General features: G+C 42.5%; 1 protein-coding gene across 2 annotated transcripts in view; it reads left to right on the top strand.

Annotated features, from left to right (window-relative positions):
* The window catches only part of RARB (retinoic acid receptor beta), a 516441-nt gene that overhangs the window by 401259 nt on the left and 95282 nt on the right, over nt 1-19900 (top strand). For both annotated transcript variants that reach the window (XM_084618116.1, XM_084618117.1), the window contains one exon: nt 12849-12997. In XM_084618116.1, the coding sequence (XP_084474242.1) occupies nt 12849-12997 (149 nt within the window). The remainder of the gene's footprint in view (nt 1-12848; nt 12998-19900) is intronic.

Below are 19900 nucleotides of genomic sequence, written 5' to 3'. Positions count from 1 at the left end.
TCAAGGTGGCTGGTGTATGCTTCATAGGCCAAGGGAGCCAGGGGTAGCCTGGGTCCCCCAGGGTCACTATTGGCATTTCAACATTGACAATGGTAATCCAGCAGTTGGGAAAGAAAGTCGCTGTTTGTAGCTTTCTGAAGAGTCCTGTTTTCTTAAAGATGCAAGTGTCATGAACCTTCCCCAACCAGCAAACGCTGATTGGGTGAAGCGTCCCTGGTGATCCACCGATGCTTGCATAACCATAGAAAAGCAGTGCTTTCTGTTGGTGTTCTCTGTGGCAAGGTGGTCTGGTGTCAGAATAGGGATATGTGTGCCATCTATTGCTCCACCACAGTTGGGGAATCCTACTGCTGCAAATCCATCCATTACATCCTGCACATTGCTGAGAGTCAATTCTGCTCACCAGGAGACTATTAATGGCCCTGCACACTTGCATGACAGCAGCCCCCGCAGGGATTTTCCAGTTCCAAAATGATTTCCCACTGATGGATAAGAAATCCAGCATTGCAAGTTTCCACAGTGCAATCGCCACTCACTTCTCCACTGTCAGTGCAGCTCTCATTCCGGTGTCCCGGCGCTGCAGGGCGGGATGAGCTCGGCACACAGATCCAGGAATGTGGCCTTCTACACCTGAAAGTTCTGCAGCCACAACTCTCGTTCCCAAGCTTGCACTACAATGCGATCCCGCCAGTCAGGGCTCGATTCTCGGGCCCAGAATCGGCACTCCACCATCTGCAGTTGCTTTGCGAATGCCACCAACAACCTTGATTGGTTCTTGCCATGTCCCACAGCAATCTGCCCTCCAGGAAATCGACATGGTCGGTTCCTCTTACAGCTCTGCAAATACCGGAGGATCATGCATCCTGTACTTGCAACACTCATGACAATAATGCAGAGCTGTGCAGGGTCCATTCTTTTGTCAGGCATGGTGGACAGCGAGGAGGGCTACATGGGTTATGGTATTTTTAGAAAAGGTATGAAAATTAGGGTTATTGATAACACTATGGAATGGAGACAGTTGCACACTGGAAAATTAACCTCTTGCTCCCAGTCACCACTGCGTGGCTCGTTTCTGCCCCACCATGCATTGCCAAAACTTCCCAAAAGACAGTGTACTGGATGGTTGCACATGGTACACCACATTGACACAATCACTCCTGGTGAGTCTGCAGGGCAGCCCGGTATGCATGCACACAAATGATATAGTAACTGCGGTGGCTTTATGCTGACGTAACTTGTCAACCAAAGTCTGTAGTGTAGACATGGCCTCAGTTACGCAACTGTAAATTTTTCTCTAATGTAGACAAGGCCTGAGGGCTTGTCTACTCTTAAAATGTTACAGTGATATAGCTTCAGTGCTGCAACTGCGCTGCTTTAGTGTAGACACTACCTACACCGATGGGAACGGTTCTCCTGTTGGCACAGGTAGATCACCTCCCTGGGTGGGGGTAGCTAGGCTGACAGAAGAATTCTTCCATTGACCTAGCACTTTCTATGCCGGGAGTTAGGTTGGCATAGCTACATCTCTTAGGGGGTGTGGATTTTTCAGGCCCCTGAGAGCCGTACCTATGCCATTGTAAATTTTCCGTGTAGACTAGCTCTCTCAAAGAAGCAGCCGTGTCTCTCACCACCTTGGAGAAACTGCCAAACTTTGCTTCTGGATGAAAATGTCCCCCTAAACAGGCTTAGAGGTACACAATATTAATGTGCACCCAAAGGCTGGCTGGAAGCAGTCTCCTACTCATCCTGTCTCCCGGCATCACCATCTTGCGCCAGTTAGGACCCCGTTATGCTAGGTGCTGTACAAATGCTTAGGGAGGCACAATCTGTGTTCCAAAGAACATATCATTTATGACAACAAGCAAGATAGAAATGTGTAGGGAGAAAGATGCAATCAAAAGAAGAGAGGATGTTTAAAAAAAAATTGAACACTTATTTTTTCAACAAAAAATGGCTATAATTTCACAGAAAATTTTTTCCTTTAACATGTTCTGATTTTTCTGTAAGAAACCCAGATCTGAAACTTTCGTTTTCAAAAACCCGAATTCACTGGCTTTTCCAAAATTTTCTGGAAAAAAAAAGACACTTTTCAATCAGCTCTAATCAAAAGTTCTTCTGTGTCATGATTGATGCAGGTGTTTCTTGGCATACTGTATGAGCTAGAACGGGAGGGGGGTTCTCTATACTTGAAATTTTAAATCTGCTTAATTTCCCATTTTCTACTGTAGCAGTAACAATAGATGCTGGTCATGAGGCTCTTTTTTAAACTACTGCGGCAAGCGCACGTACATACAGTGGTGAGCTGGGGCCGGTTCGCACCGGTTCGCTAGAACTGGTTGTTAAATTTAGAAGTCCTTTTAGAACCGGTTGTTCCGCAAGGTTCTAAATTTAACCGGCCAAAAGTGGTGCCTTAGGCGCCAACTCCATGGGTGCTCCAGCCCTGGAGCACCCAAGGGGAAAATTGGGTGGTTGCAGAGCACCCACTGGTAGCGCCCTGCCCCAGACCTGCTCACCTCCGCCCCTGAACGCGCCGCCCAGCTCTGCTTCTCTGTCCCCCGAGGCTTCCCGCTCAGGCCCAGGGAGGCGGAGGTGAGCTGGGGCGGAGGGGCACGAGGAGGGCCGCCCGCGCCGCAGCAGGTAACCCGGGGGGGTGCAGGAGAACCGCTCCCCACCCCAGCTCACCTCCGCCACCCTCGGCCTGAGTGTGAAGCCGCCGCCTGCTTCTCAGCCCTCCCAGGCTTCCCGCTGAACAGCTGATTCACGGGAAGCCGTGGGGGGTGGGGAGCGAAGAAGCAGAGTGGGGCAGCGCGTTCAGCGGAGGAGCAGAGTGAGGTGATCTGGAGCCAGGCGTGGCGTGGGGAGCTGCCGGTGGGTGCTCTGCACCCACCAAATTTTCCCTGTGGGTGGTCCAGCCCCGGAGCACCCAGGGAGTCAGCGCCTAAGCCGCCACTTTTGATGTGATCAGTGGGGGAGTGGCCGCTCCCCCTGCTCCCCCCTAGCTACGCTCCCCCGCCCCTAGGAGCCAGAGGACCTGCCGGATGCTTCCTGGGAGCTGCCCCAGGTAAACACCTCTGGGACTCCCCACCTCACCCCCCGGCAGATGGCTCTGCCACTACAGTGGCCCACGAGACCCTCCTGTCCGGTTTTGGGGGCAGTCAGGGGACGGGGAGGGGGTGGATGGCGCAGGGGGCGTCAAGGAACGCGGGGGGGTTGGATGGGGCAGGAGTCCTGGGGGGCGGGTGTGGGCAACAACCCCCTCGTGGGGTGAGGAGGGAACCCATTAAGATTTTGGCAGCTCATCAGTGCGTACGTATCAACTGGTTGTGCAGTCAGGAGAAGCTCTTCATTTACTGCCAGAGACCCAACAGATACAGTTGCAATAATGGACAGTCCCAGAAATGCTTCAACACTGAACCCAAAAAGCCAATGGTTTTTAAAAATGGATTTAAGCATGGCTCACTTCTGCTCTCAAAATTAACTCTGAAAATGGCATTTTGGCCTCCCTGTTCAGGGTATCTCTGTGCTTGCTATATCACATGTGCTTAATTTACAAGGAAAAAGTTTCTTTGCTAAGGTAGCCCTGCAACCTCAGCCTTGAATCTCAAAAGCAAGCTGGGCTTTTTGTGGCTTGTGCATCCCACTCACAAATAAAGATTCTGCAGTGCAAATTATGCTGTCTCTTACACCTGTGTCACCCACTGATCTTAATAGGGTTTGTACAGGTCTTACAGCTTTGTCTTTGTAATAGAAATCAGTGCCTATTGACCTCTACCATGTGACAGGGATGTAACCTTATATAAGCTGACCTATATCAGGTTACTGAGGCCAGGAAATAAAGTTCAGTCTCTTACTAGCACTTTCTTTTATTTGTGTCTGAATTAAACTAAATTTTTAGCAAAAATGGAGCAAATGAAGCCTCCTGAATCCCAGTCTAGAAGTAACAGTGGCAGAGAACTGGAGAAAGGTGACTGCAGTGTTTATACATTTTCCTAAAAGCAAGTGGTAATGAAGAGAGATCAGGGTTCTATTCCTTGCTCTAAATCTTGCAAATCACTTAGCCAGATTATGGAAAGATATTTAAGAACCTAAGGAAGCAGTTGGGTGCCACGGTGCTTTTGAAAATCCCACTAGGCACCTATTTGCATCTCTAGACACCTAAATACCTTTATCAGTCTGGCCCTTATTTTCTCTGTGCCTCGGTTCTCCCTCTGTGAAATTGGGATAAAACTTTCCTATTTCACTGGGGGGTTGTGGAGATGAACACAGTAATGATTATTAGGCACTCAGGCCCAGATCCACATTGAAATAAATGGAAATTAGGAACTTAAATACTTGTGGAGATCTGGGCCTCTGATAGTACAGTACTGGAGGCCTATAAGTGCTGGGTTAGACAGGAGAGGGTGAAAGGTGAATTTCCCCACACTGCTGCGTATGGTGTGCCCAGAGACGTCGTAGATCTACAGTACATTGCAGTAAAAGTCTTAAGGAGACTTCAGAATCCTAGACAGTCAGTGTCGAGAATGCTTTGATAATGCAAGAATGTCCTTTGAGAAGACCAGCTGCCAGGTGGTCAGTTAAAGATTTTTATTTCCTGGCTTCACTCACATGATATGGGTCAGTGTTACAAAAGGTTATCCTTCTGTCACGTGGTTGGGGCCAGTGAGTATCCACTGATTCTCCTGGCTACTGCTATATGAGTCCACTGGCTAACGTTACAGCTTCGTAATTGGAACTTAGCAATTTTGTTGATGAAAGGTGAGACGCAATAAGATGCAGGTCACTATCTCATAGCTCTGTTAGCTTTACTGGGTTGAAAAGAGTGGACAGAAATGAACACTTATTTTTACCACTAAAGGCAGCAGATATGACTTGGATTACACGCAGATGGCAAACTTGTTGAGTAAGAAGAAGTCGTTTTTCCAGGCTCACTTAGAGTAGAACTGTAATCTTTTAAAATTAAGCTTTTTTACTTCTCTTTTTTCTGTACCATGATGCCCTAGATCTACGTACTCTCCCTAGATTCAAAGACAGTTATCACACAGTGTAAGACAGGTAATGCGGGGCCATATGTTATGTCACTTAAAAAAATTGTAAAATTATCTTGTGAGTAATGAGCTTTTCATACTTCTATCAGATCTGGTCTATACCTAAAATTCACACCCCCTGAAAGACGTAGTTAAGACGACCTAAGCTCCAGTGTAGACTGTAGAATCATCTGTAGAATTCTTCCGTCCACCTAGCTACCGCCTCTGGAGGAGGTGGATATGATCCAATGGCATAGCTGCGCCTATGCTGCTCCTGTGCTTGTAGTGTAGACATACCCTAAGGCCGTGTCTACACTACAAAATTATGTTGACGTAACTTACATCGGCATACAGCCACTGCAGTTATTAAATTGCTTGTGTGTGTGCACACTTGGCTCCTTGTGTCAGCGGTGCATATCCGCACCAGGAACGCTTGTATTGTTAATAGGCGGCATTGTGGGATGGCTCCTGAAAACCAGTAACAGTCGACATAAGCAATGCAGTGTCTGCCTAATTGCATTGACCACGACTCTACACCGGTCAGGGAGGTGGTGTTACTAAATTGGCATCGAGAGGCACTTACGTCGGCGGGAACCAAATTTAACTGAAGACACTTCCACAGATAGGTTGATGTAAGGCAGCTTATGACAACCTAACCGTGTAGTGTGAACCAGGTCTAAGGCCTGGGCTACACTGGGGTGGGGGAGGCAGGAGGTTTCAAACTAAGATACGCAACTTCCGCTACGCTATTCGCCGAAGTCGAAGTATCTTAGTTCAAGTTACTTGGCCATCACCAGGTGGCAAGTCGACTACGGTGGCTCCCCCGTCAACTCCACTTACTCCTCCTGCCAAGGTGGAGTACAGGCATCGATTCGGGGATCAATTTATCGCGTCTAGACGAGACGCAATAAATCGATCCCCGATAGATCGATCACTACCCGCCGAGCCAGCGAGTAGTGAAGATGTACCCTAAGGCTGAGGTCAGAGTTTAGCATTGGGTTCCCACTTTTCTGCCAGATGTACTGACATGGAAACCATCTGCACTCTTAATTGCTGCTTTGTTGAGGCAATTGTTGCCTGAGTGTATCTGTGTATGCTAATTTAAAAGAGACAGTAGGCCAATTCAGTTCTGTCGTCAGTTAAAACAAAACTAACACTTGAACAACTTCACTATTCATTTGTAAATCAAGCTAGTTGTATTGCAATATCTCGGACAAACTGAGAAGTTTAACCACAGAGTGATGAATCACTTATGTGACCCATCACCATAGTACCCAGTCACCAGTTGTTAAGTTTCATAGTTTCTTTTTGGTGACCATTACACTGACAAATTTGTTTACATGTTGGATTGAAAACTGGGTTTACAATGTTCACCTTTGAATTTTGGTTTAAAACACATATAAAACAATGGTGTAATCCTGATTACTAGAAAATTGAGAAAAAAATGTAAAGTTTACAGAATAGTCTGGAAGATTTTCCTGAGTGATATAACTTGTGGCGCAGAAACTTGCCAGCATAGACAGACGCTGAGTAAGTTTCCCAGACCTGAAGAAGAGCTCCGTGTAAACTCAAAAGCTTGTCTCTCTCACCAAGAGAAGTTGGCCCAATAAAAGAGATACTACCTCACCTATCTTCTCTGTCTACTATTTAAATAGACCAGAGACACATAGGGTTGGAGAAAGGAAATATTATCATCTCCATTTTACATATGGCTAATTGAGGTTCGGACAAATTAAGTGACTTGCCCAAGGAAATCAGTGTCAGGGCTGGGAATTGAGCACGGATCTTCAGTGTCGCAGTTCTGTTCCTCATTCACAATAGCATTTTTCTTCTCCAAGTGTGCTGCTTTTTGGGTCTAATCATGTCCCCCTTAGACTAATAAGAGTTGTTAGACCTGGTTCCTTATTTTCAATTTGATGGCTGTGAGTTGGGCTTATTATTAAGTGTTCAGTGATGTTGTTACGTTAAGTGATTTTGACAGATATATTATTTGAAGCATGCTGTAGGAATTCGACATGGTATATAATAATGATCTAATGCAGGGGTTCTCAACCTTTTTCTTTCTGAGGCCTCCCCCAACATGCTATAAAAATTCCACGGCCCACCTGTGCCACAATTACTGGTTTTCTGCATATCCAGTTGATTAGCAAGCAGGGGAATGGCCTGGGTCCCAACACTGCAGGTGGCCCCATGAAGCTAAGTTGCTCAGGCTTCGGCTTAAACCTGGGGTGGCAGGGTTTGGATGTGAGCTTCAGCTTCCTGCTGTGGGCTCCAGTGAATCTAACGCCAGCCCCGCTCTCTGGTTTATTTTGACGGACCCCCCTGAAACCTGCTCAGGGCCCCCTTGGGGGCCCTGGACCCCTGGTTGAGAACCACTGATCTAAAGAATCATGTTTAGCTTTTCAACAAATAGACAAGGATAGCTTTGGCTCTCTGAAGTAGAAAACCACATTATAAAAATTTAATGTAGATATTTAATCTTCTGGTGTCCCTTATGAAAATGCAAGGCCTCTTCCCATAATAAAAGTCAGCCTGAGGACTATTTTTTTTTTGTTTCGTGGCCTTCAGCCCAGGTCATGTAGTTACAATATACGGTGATTAGTTGATTCTGAATTCCCCCTCCCCTTTTTTGAGACCTAAGCTGTCTTGTAGAGCTGTACTATGTCATGAATAAAATCAGTGCTCGAAAAATTATGACCATGAGTTAAAATGAAATAAGTAATGTAAGTTCTAGATTAAAGACAGATGTGTGCAGCTGACAAGACATGAGCTCGTTAGAAGGGGGAGGGGAAAAAGGAGGACCTGGAAAGTAAAAAATAAATAAATAAAAGTACTTCTAGACATCTAAACATTTAGATGTATTGTCTCCATACGGGCCAATCCTGGTAGCTTTTATTTCAATCCCAGTGCATTGTGTTCAAGCATAAAATATACAGAAGAAATGAGGATGGTGATAGTACTGGTGCCCCAATTTATGAACAAAAATTTAAGCTGATGGATCACAACCTGGGGTTTTTTTTCTTTTTAAACCGAGCATGTTTTGCCTGGTTTGAGTTAATTATGGTGCTGTGTAAATGGAATACGCGTGATCTGCTGTGTATTTAAAATCCTCATTCACTGTAATGGTCAAGCAGACAGCTTCAGGGACTGAGAGGGGAACAGATCTGCAAGAGTTTTTTTTTTTCTAACAAAACATCTTTGTTTAAAAAAAGCAAACAAAATCAAAGTCTTTACCTATGGTGTCTCCCTTTGTTTTCATCCCATTGTCCGTGGTCAGCACCTGTTGTCTATATGGTAAGAATAGCAGGGATTCATAGCCCAGCAACAGTACTCAGCCAGAATCCCGTGTGACCGGGTCAAACACATACTCCCTCTCGGGTCATGGCCAGGTTACTAAGTCAAGGCTGGCAAGTCTCCGTGATAATGTTTTCTTTTTCTCTCACTCTTTTTTTTGTCTTCCAAACCAGATTTTTTTCTTAACCCCCTCTCCCCCACCTCATAACAATGCAAACTATTTGTTTAAGTATGACATATTCAAAGCACTTCATTATTAAACAAAATTGGGAGGGGGGCAGGAGTCAGTGATATTTTGAATTTAATTTGATGATATAGTTTTGAACGACATATGAAAGAAATAAATTTGTATGGAAACAAATGAAACCCACTTTTCCACTGCCTAGATTTTTACTGGAAGATGATTAAAGGCAGACTCTTTTTCCAGACTAGACATAAAAATTAAATGATCTACGGTATATAGTTATTTTTGCAAATGTTTGGAGGCTTATAAATAACGTCTACAATGAAATGCACACATACAAGCGGCAGAGAATCTGTTTCTAATTACTTGTACTTTAGCTGAACTTTGGCGTTTCCTTTGACTTTCTGCCTAATGTATGTGAGCTGTGTGCCTTGCACTCCAGCAGTGAATTCACACAAAAAGAAAAAAGAAATACAGACTGACTCTTCTTGGTGCCAACAAAAATGAGGGTTAACAGAATGTTTTGACCAAATGCAACACTTTTCTATTCACCCCTAATTAGCTGAAATTGCTCCTTCCCACCAGGGACTCAGAACCCAGTGTTCAAAGTTCCCTTGGGGCTATCCAGGAAATGCCATTTGCTTTACAACTTCTTATTCTTTTAAGACTCAGCTGTCCAAAGTGTGCATTAAAATACAGTCTTAATAATCTAAGTTTCTAGTAAAATGAAAGGGGCTACATAATGCTTGTCTGCTTTTAATCAGCTACAAAATAAAATACCTCTATCTGTCAACATGGTTTAGCTAGCAGTAAATTAGCTCTTATACACTCTCTCAAGGATCTTATCTGCTATTTTATCTAGCCTTTAGAAAAAAATTCAAACATGTTAGGAATCATGAAGTGACCTTTTGTATGAGAATCCTTGGATGGTTAAGTGGAACTTGTGTGTTTTGTAACTTCTTTTATGCTGTATTTTCTCAGGTGAGTTGAGATTCCCAAGTGTCACATCCTCTGCTAACAGCAAGACATTAAAAATCAAGTTTTGTTTTGTTTTCCCCCACTTTGAGAAAATTGTAAGATTACTTTAAAATTGCATTAGCTGGGACTCTACCTTCCTGTCTGTAACACACACACACCTACATACAGAATGCCTTTTTCCCTCCTGCTCGTGCCCAAACAACCTATGTGAAGTAATAATAATAGTACTTTGTTCCTATACATAACATCTTTCATCCAGACGGGTTTCAGAGTAGCAGCCGTGTTAGTCTGTATCCACAAAAAGAAAAGGAGGACTTGTGGCACCTTAGAGAATAACAAATTTATTTGAGCATAAGCTTTCGTGAGCTACAGCTCACTTCATCAGGTGCAACATCCTTATCTTTCATCCAGTGACTGAAAAGTGGTTTACGAACATGAATCGATTAAGTCTCTGACACCATTCCTGGGAGTTGCCAGCATACCATTTTACAGATAGCCTCCTTGCCTCAGTTTACCTAAGTCCAAGGATCCACAGTAAGTCAGTAACAGACAGAAATAGAGCCCATGTGATCTGAACCCAGGCCCTCTGTGAAACTACAATTCTTGTCTATAACCGAAAATAAACAAGCCCTGTAATTGTTTTCTTGTGACAAATAAAACTCACTCGGCGTTTGTTCTTGTGACATGTGTTTCCAGTGTATGGGCTAAGCCAAGTTTAATAGCAGATATAGCTGAGGTGGTTTGGGAGGTTTATTTCTTGTTCTTGTTGTTCTTTGATTGTTCTATCCATTTTCAAATTGTCTACCTTGGCAATTCTATAGTAGCCTCCTCAGCATCTTCAGTTGCTGACTCTGCTTTGTGCATTTATGAACAGAGCCAGGTGTCTCATCTCGTTTAAGTAACACAAGTTCCTGTGGCTTGGCCAGAGTCTGACAGAGCTTTGTTGCGCATATGGTTAGCAATTTGAACACCACCATTGTATGCTGCTTCTTGTTTGGAATAAAACCATCAAAAAAGTAGAAGCAGATCAGAATTATTCCTAAAAGACTGCTTTCTCCAAACTAAAATCATATAAGGATGGCAAGAGTGCTGCTGTTTTACCAAATAACACAACCCTTGTTCCCCATGGGATGTCTAAAAACTGGTTTTTACATTGAGTGAGATAGCTGAATGAGCTAATATACAACACGTTGTCTGCTGAGATTGCAGCATCTTAGAGCTAAATTTTTATCATTCCAGATACTGATTGGGAGCCACTAAGACGCATGTACTAACATGAAATAAGGAACAGAATGTTTGAGACCTCTCAAGGGCATTTGATGAATCTAACTTTAATTTAAAAGGACTAATAGATTATTGATTTAAGCAGGATGACTGTGCACAAATCAATAACAGAGTGCTCTGTGTCTATCTTAAATGCTAAAAATGACTATTAAAAGAAAGAATATAGTGGATTTTGTCTCCCTCTTTTTTCTATTAAGAAAAAACTTAAACTTTGCTCTGTAGAGTTGGAACCTGTAGCATGTTGCTTGTAACAGGTTTTGCTAAGCTGTCAGTGAATTCTGAAGAATGCGGGTTGGGAATGAATCCAGATGTAATACAAATGTAACATTTTAAAAATGTGGAAACCATCTTGGACAGTAAATCTTGTCCAAAAAGTTCTGTTGACTAATATTCTTTAGTGTTCACTTTTAAGACTCTTGAGAGTTAGCTCTGTGGATAATGTCTAATGTTTCTGGATGGGTACAAGTTCATAGGTTACATCATTTCTATGTATCTGTTGAAAAATTAGAGGTATTTGTCCGAGAAGCCGCAGAACAACTTACTGAAACAAGGAAATGTATTGCACATCTACAGTAAATATGAATGATGATGATGGTGTATCAGAGAAAACTAATGCAGATGCTTTGAAGAGATCAAATTCACATCTTTTATCCTGCTTCACAGAGCCTTCATGTTGTTTCACAGGAAGGAGTAACTAATGCCTCAACAGATTCAAAATAAATGTCCATCCAGAAATATTAAGGCAGTAAAGTGACAAGATGTCATAATACTTACGTGGCCCCTTTACAAAGTGGTTTACAAACATTAATATCCCATAAGGCAGATAAATAAGTGTTACTGCATTATGTCACTTGTACAGATAGTAGAAACTGTAGGATTAGAACTTGCTGTGCTCCCAGTCCTATGCTTAAATCATCAGTCTCTTAATGCACATTGATGACTTTCTATATCCTTCCATGACAAACTTGCATCCTGAAAATGCTATCTCTGTTATGGAAGTAGTGAGACACTTCATAGCATGTTTAGCTAAAAGATAGATGTTGAATGATAGATATTTCACAAGTCATTTTGCATCAAAGACCAAATTCTATGCTCAGATGTGCGCACCCATAGCTCATGCTTAATTCCAAGGGCAGAATCTAGAATATGATCTAAATTCTGTCCTCTGATTAATTAATTAATTAATTAATTAATTAATTAATTTCCTAGTCTAGTCTAAAGGATTTGTGTTGTGGGTATCTTAGCGTGGAATTTGGCCCAGCATGTGAGAAAACCTGGATTTGTGCTGGAAATGGCCCACCTTGATTATCATGCACATTGTAGGGAGAGTGGTCGCTTTGGATAAGCTATTACCAGCAGGAGAGTAAGTTTTTGTGTGTGGTTTTTTTTGAAAAAAAAGGGGCTGGGGGGGGTGAGAAAACCTGTATTTGTGCTGGAAATGGCCCACCTTGATTTTCATACACATTGTGAGGAGAGTGGTCACTTTGGATAAGCTATTACCAGCAGGAGAGTGAGTTTGTGTGTGTGGTTTTTGGAAAAAAAGGTGGGGGGTGAGAAAACCTGGATTTGTGCTGGAAATGGCCCACCTTGATTATCATACACATTTTAAAGAGAGTGGTCACTTTGGATAGGCTATTACCAGCAGGAGAGTGAGTTTGTGTGGGGGGGGGCGGAGGGTGAGAAAACCTGGATTTGTGCTGGAAATGGCCCAACTTGATGATCACTTTAGATAAGCTATTACCAGCAGGAGAGTGGGGTGGGAGGAGGTATTGTTTCATGGTCTCTGTGTATATAATGTCTTCTGCAGTTTCCACAGTATGCATCCGATGAAGTGAGCTGTAGCTCACGAAAGCTCATGCTCAAATAAATTGGTTAGTCTCTAAGGTGCCACAAGTACTCCTTTTCTTTTTGCGAATACAGACTAACACGGCTGTTACTCTGAAACCAAACATATGCTTGTGATACACAATTATAGTAGCTGTAAAGGGATAAATAATAGAGTATATAAAAGTCAAAGGTAATGCACTAAAATGGTGTCTTTTCTTTTCTTTTCTTTTTCTTTTCTTTTCTTTTCTCTTTTGTAGCTATCGAAACTCAGAGCACCAGTTCTGAAGAACTTGTCCCAAGCCCACCTTCCCCGCTTCCTCCCCCTCGTGTTTACAAGCCCTGTTTTGTCTGTCAAGACAAGTCATCTGGATATCATTATGGCGTCAGTGCCTGTGAGGGATGCAAGGTGAGTACCAAAACCCCACTGGTATTTTGTTAGAAAGCCCTACATTTCTTTTAGAGATGGGCTAAGCAGATTAGTTTCAAACTGGATAGTTTGCCTGCTTGAATAAACTCTGACTTAGTGAGTAAGTCCAGACAAGTGGTTGTCATTCCTGGAGTAACCTGTCCTCTCCATCCTTACAGCAGTATATGATTGGCTGACATGAGGATGTAATTGGAAGTACATCTTTTTAGATGTGGTGCTTTGCAGAATGATGTAAAAACACACTATGGCTCCTTCTCTTAATGCGTTGTGTTCACCGGTAAATTAAGTATTGCACTGGGAGGTGTGGTTCATATGTTTATTTGTTGTCCTTAGTTCGTCCTCTCTGTTATACTTTTATGTAGTATACTGCCTATAGTAAGTTTAGAGAGTGAAGGTCAAATATGGATCTGAATCTTCCCAGAGTTCAGCAGAATTGAGATCTTTGGTGTTGTTTTAACCCTTTACACAGTTAAGGGCCAGCATGAAGTTAAAATATGAATATGCTTCCAAACTTTCCAAAAATGTATCAGTGGTCAGAGCTGGGGTTTGGTTACGAAACACAGACAAAGCAGAATGGCAGGTGTAAAACTAACTTTGACAGACTACAAAGTAGAAATAAGGATGTGTTTGCCAGCTACTTTTCAACATTGTGATTGTCAGTATTTTAGTTGAATCGCCATGAATATTTTTACATACACAGTTTGTGGTGAATCCATGGCATCTGGGAATTGGAGTACTAGAGTATATACTTACAGAGATTGAACGTGCATCAGAGAGGTTATGTGAACTGAACCCAGTGTGTGTTTGAGAGAGAATACATAGAACAGTTAGAGGAGGGTATTGTGCAACATGATCATCTGATAGCCACATTTTTTTCTAGCAATGTTAGAGGGACATATGAAAATACATCAGGGGAAATTATGAAGAAAAGGTGCCTAAGTAGGAGTTATATGGGTTTTGGTTTTATTAGTGATTGGTACCGACTGTGCAATACCTGTTTTGGTGCATGAGAATGGTTATAGAGCAGAAGTACTGTCAACATTATTGCATTTTGAAATCTGGTTCTGTAGTCCACCCGAGTGTGCTGCCACCTCCTAGACAAGTGCATGTACATGTCCTCGTACACACATACAGCGCTAAGTTTAGTGATGTTTTTTAGGCAAATAGTCTAGTCAAGTCCTGCCAGATATGAACAGCCAGTGTGGCAAGAGCAACAGCGTGCAGGCACAGACAGTGGTGGGTGCTACTGTACAAAAGGTTTGAGTGTAGGGTCGATGTTTGTTGCACAGAATAGTCTCAGTCTTGCAGCATGATTGTCCCACAAATGCAGTGGGAAGACCTGAGTGCAGGACAAGGAATGATATTAGTGTAGGATAACACACCTTGCAATCATTCTCTTCTCTACTAACACACACTAATTATGGTATCTGGAGGTAACACACTATAAAAATGATAAAATATTTTAACCTTCCATTTAAAACATCTGCATTTATTAAAAGAAATTAATAAAATCTATATTTTGGTGTATTCATATGAAATATTGGAATTTGTTATGATTTTGTTATTAGTCAACCACACATTTAGGCCCCAGTTCTGCAGCTTCTTGCATGCAGGGGGTCTGCTGCACCCATAAGGACCCTCTCTCCCCACCCCAGTTGGTTTGCATTATTGTGATTTTGAATTCAGTGATGCTCTGACTTCTTCGGGAAAGAGGTTACAGGATCTCAGCCTGATATTTTTGCTCCAGAAATATACCATAAATAGGTATTTGAAAGTTAGCATATAAGATCATCTGTGTTTTAAATTCTCCTTCCAGTGTTGAATTTTTGCTTGTATTCCCTGGCCATGTTCTCAGATATTGTAGTGCTGTGGTTGTTGCCATGCTGCTGAAATTTCCCTTTCTGTTTGAAAAAGTATAATAGAAACTTGTAAATCTCATTTCACTTAATTGCGAATTTGCTCTTCTTGCGCACACAAAAATGATGGTATTCCTCCCCTTTTTCAGCAAGAATGTAATTGCAGAATGCAAGAGAGAGGTCGCATGTTTCGAATACTTCATTATTTTTGAAAAATATGTTCAAGTGTACTTATGACATACCAGGGTACAATCCAGACCAATGAATGGCTGTGTCACTTCTGCCCTGTAACCTGCGGTATCTCTCTTTGTTTTCTTTTACAAGGTTTTGCGGATGCAGCCTCTAGCATATTAGTCACTCCCAGCTATGTCTCTACGTGTGCTGCAGCCACACCTTGGCTCTTACCAGCCTTAAAGATTACCACAGAGTGTCCACAACACACGCCCAGTCCCAGATTTCACGCCCCCATAAACATATGTCCTGTACTGCCCGGCCCTCTCCTATTGATCGCTGTACTTTAAAACAAACAAAAGGAAGTATTTTTCACACAATGCAGTCAACCTGTGGAATTCCTTGCCAGAGGATGTTGTGAAGGCCAAGACTATACCACCGTTCAAAAAAAGAGCTAGATAAGTTCATGGAGGATAGGTCCATCAATAGATATTAGCCAGAATGGGCAGAGATGGTGTCCCTAGCTTCTGTTTGCCAGAAGCTGGGAATGGGCGACAGGGGATGGATCACTTGATTACCTGTTCTGTTCATTCCCTCTGGGGCATCTGGCATCGGCCACTGTCAGAAGACAGGATACTGGGCTAGATGGACCTTTGGTCTGACCCAGTATGGCCATTCTTATGTTCCTTTGCCATTTTCTCTGTCTTGGCTTCCATGACTGTATCCTCATATCTTGCTGACTGCTTGTTCAGTGTCCATGTAAATAGCTCCTCATGTCTCTACCTCTCCCGTCCGTTATCACCCAAAGGTCCAGTCTAGGTGCTCTCCTCTCCCTCATCTCTAGATAATCTTATGTCCTCCCATGGTTTCAGTTACTGCCTTCCCATGAATGATTCCCAAATTGACCCTTCTTCCCCTTCTGTCCTTATTTAAATGCCTCTGACATGTCCTCTTTCTTGTCTAACTGCCAGCTCAGACTCAGCCTCTTGAAAACTGAACTCTTCATCCCTGTTCCTTTTTGATCTCCACAAACAACTCCACTATCTTTTCTATTTCCCAGGCTTGCTACCATGGTGTCACATTTGACTCTTTACCATATTGATTCTCACTAAGTGCTGTCATTTCTTCACCAGAATCCACCTTCAACCCTCGTCTTCCTTGCCAAAACCCTTGTAAATGCACCGGTCATCTTTCATCTTGATTAACTTGCCCTCTTGCTCCCTCTTCCATTTCTCTTCCTCCCAGCCCCCACTCTCTATTTCAGATTCAACTTTCATCGTGCTGTCTTCTAAGATGGGAAATAATTTGCCATCCTCCTCTGACGAGCTTTCTCTCTTCATCTCTTCTTTATCCAGCCTTTTCAAGCAATCCTTTTTCTTCCTTCTCATCCCTAATTCCCACATCCTCCCTCACCTGAATGGTTGGTCTGTATATTTTAAGCTCTTCCAGACATGGAGTGAGTCATAATCTCTGCTCATAAAATATCATGTAAACATATGTTGCTGTATAAATGATTTTAAATAATAACAACTTCCCCCCGCTTTTTTTTCCTAACCCAAATGCACTAATATGGCCAGTATTTGCCCAAGATTTTCCTAATTGAGTAGTGATTCAGAATGCCTAGATTTTTTTGAGTTCTCTACTTGAGACATCATAAGGGGGGGTGATTTTCAGAATGTGGGCATTGAGCACTTTCTGAAAAGTAGGCCTCTTTTAGATGTTACAGGTTTGGCACCCAAAATCGTGGCATTTTGTTTTATTTCTGGGTAGTCCACTGCAAGAGCCACAACTATGAAGTCTGCATTATGTCTTGTCTATCCCTTCTTATATTAGATTCTCACAAATGAACTGAAAAGCAAACGTGTTCGTAAGGGAAATTTCAGAGCTAACTAATTTTTTTCTATATAAAATAACACATACACAGAACCACATTGTGCAGTGTTCATGTTCTCACATTTAAGTTCTCAATTATGTAAACTGCACAGTATTTCAGACATATCCTTTGGAACTTACTGATGTATTTCATGACCTTCAAATTACAGGATATTATTAAAGGAAAATTGCACTAGTCTCAGAGTGTTGCTACAGAGCATGCTAAGAAATTCTTTGCAAAATGAGCAACTCTGATCCACCCAGCTGGGACAAGTGGTTGTAAGGCTCTTACTGAAAGCTCCACTCTTTGGTACTGACTTCACTCTTCATTGTAGCGAGATCTGCAGAAAAGGGGGATTGAGTGTAGTGAGCTGCTTTCCCAAACAATGTCAGCATTGTGTGGATGAAGAGGAGAAACTGGTGCTCTGGCAGATTCTGCTGTCTGTTAGAGCCTTGTCCCTTGTTCTAAGCATTTAAAAGGCGACATTCCTTTGCTGCCAATACACTGCATGGATTTCTGGCACAAACTTGGTGGGTAGCAAAAGCTGCTGAGAGCAATTTGGATGGGGCAGGGGCGGGGAGGAGGGAGAGTAGACTGCAAAGTGTATAAAGGAGAGTAGTATTTTTTAACTACATGCTGGCAAATTTGTTTGTACCATCAAAGTGTCTGTCTAATGTTCATGTTCATGAACAAAATGTAAATAAATCTGTTTCACAGAGTATTCCCCAAGTCAGCTCTTATCTCAGAAGAAGAGTATCTTCCCATGTTAGTATTTGTATATAAAACTTCATACATTATGGGGATCAGCAAATTAAAAAAGTAGCTACGTCAATAAATTCCACTGAACTTTGGCTGTGGAAATATTACGCCCACTTGTTTTGCTTCCTCCGTACATCCAAATAAGTAGTTTTATTGCAAAGAGGTCAGACTTTCAGACTGTAGAAAAGAGGCATGAATATGTACAGTGAAGCAAGACTGCAATTTCAGAGGACCAAATCTCACAAAGACAAGATAAGCAATACCCATGGGACCAGGGGAAAAAGAAAAAAAAGAAATATGGAGAAAATTAAACAGTTTTTGCTTTGTTCCAGGTTGTTGATTCACGAGGAGGTCCAGCTGAGTAGAAAACCTGAACAGAAAAATATCCTAATACATATGCTCATGGGTGCACAGTTCTGCTTGCGTGAATAGTCTGCCCCAAAGCTTATAGCACAGTCTGAGTCTCTGGATCCACAGTCCTGTAACTTCTTCCTAACTAGCATTTCATAACCCTCCTGGAGTTGCCTACATATACATTATGTTCTCCATGGACGTGTCACTGTGGACACTGAGGCTAACACAGCATTCCCTTTGCAGGGCAATGCCCTTCTTGACAAATACCTTTTTTAAAAATAGGTAACTATTCTCTTTGTCTTTTAAATCAAATTGAGCCAGATTCTCATTTACACTAAGGCTCCTTTAGTTGGTTCTGGGAGTGGAGTGGAGCCTTAAAGTGGTGGATGTATGTGATGACACCAATCCTCCACATGTCCGCCTCCAGCTGTAATGCAATGACATTCAGACCTACTTTAAGGGCCCTTTTATACTGCAAGGTTGGTATACAAGGGTGAATGACAGGTTTCAGAGTAGCAACCATGTTAGTCTGTATCTACAGAAAGAAAAGGAGTACTTGTGGCACCTTAGAGATCAACAAATTTATTTGAGCATAAGCTTTCGTGAGCTACAGCTCACTTCATCGGATGCATGCAGTGGAAAATACAGTGGGGAGATTTTATATTTACAGAGAACATGAAACAGTGGGTGTTACCATACACACTGTAACAAGAGTGATCAGGTAAGGTGAGCGATTACCAGCAGGAGAGAAAAAAAACCTTTTGTAGTGATAATCAAGGTGGGCCATTTCCAGCAGTTGACAAGAACGTGTGAGGAACGGGGGAGGGGGGGAGGGGAGGCGAGGCGGGAATAAACATGGGGAAATAGTTTTACTTTGTGTAATGACACATCCACTCCCAGTCTTTATTCAAGCCTAAGTTAATGCTGTCCAGTTTTCAGATTAATTCCAATTCAGCAGTCTCTCACTGGAGTCTGTTTTTGAAGTTTTTTTGTTGAAGAATTGCCACTTTTAGGTCTGTAATCAAGTGACCAGAGAGATTGAAGTGTTCTCCGACTGGTTTTTGAATGTTATAATTCTTGACGTCTGATTTGTGTCCATTTATTCTTTTACGTACAGACTGTCCGGTTTGGCCAGTGTACATGGCAGAGGGGCATTGCTGGCACATGATGGCACATATCACATTGGTAGATGTGCAGGTGAACGAGCCTCTGATAGTGTGGCTAATGTGATTAGGCCCGATGATGGTGTCCCCTGAATAGATATGTGGACACAGTTGGCAACGGGCTTTGTTGCAAGGATAGGTTCCTGGGTTAGTGTTTGTTGTGTGGTATGTAGACTCCCTCCTCAGGCCCTACACTATTAGCACTCTGTCATAAATATAAAGGGAAGGGTAAACCCCTTTGAAATCCCTCCTGGCCAGGGGAAAGCTCCTCTCACCTGTAAAGGGTTAAGAAGCTAAAGGTAACCTCGCTGGCACCTGACCAAAATGACCAATGAGGAGACTAGATACTTTCAAAAGCTGGGAGGAGGGAGAGAAACAAAGGGTCTGCGTGTCTGTCTATATGCTGGTCTTTGTCGGGGATAGACCAGGAATGGAGTCTTAGAACTTTTAGTAAGTAATCTCGCTAGGTATGTGTTAGATTATGATTTCTTTAAATGGCTGAGAAAAGAATTGTGCTGAATAGAATAACTATTTCTGTCTGTGTATCTTTTTTGTAACTTAAAGTTTTGCCTAGAGGGGTTCTCTATGTTTTTGAATCTAATTACCCTGTAAGATATCTACCATCCTGATTTTACAGGGGGGATTTCTTCATTTCTATTTACTTCTATTTTTATTAAAAGTCTTCTTGTAAGAAACTGAATGCTTT

The sequence above is a fragment of the Lepidochelys olivacea genome (assembly GCF_965140295.1).
Source record: "Lepidochelys olivacea isolate rLepOli2 genome assembly, chromosome: 2".
NCBI lineage: Eukaryota > Metazoa > Chordata > Testudines > Cheloniidae > Lepidochelys > Lepidochelys olivacea.
The sequence above is the reverse complement of the archived record's forward strand: the minus strand, read 5'-3'. Positions and strand labels throughout refer to the sequence as shown.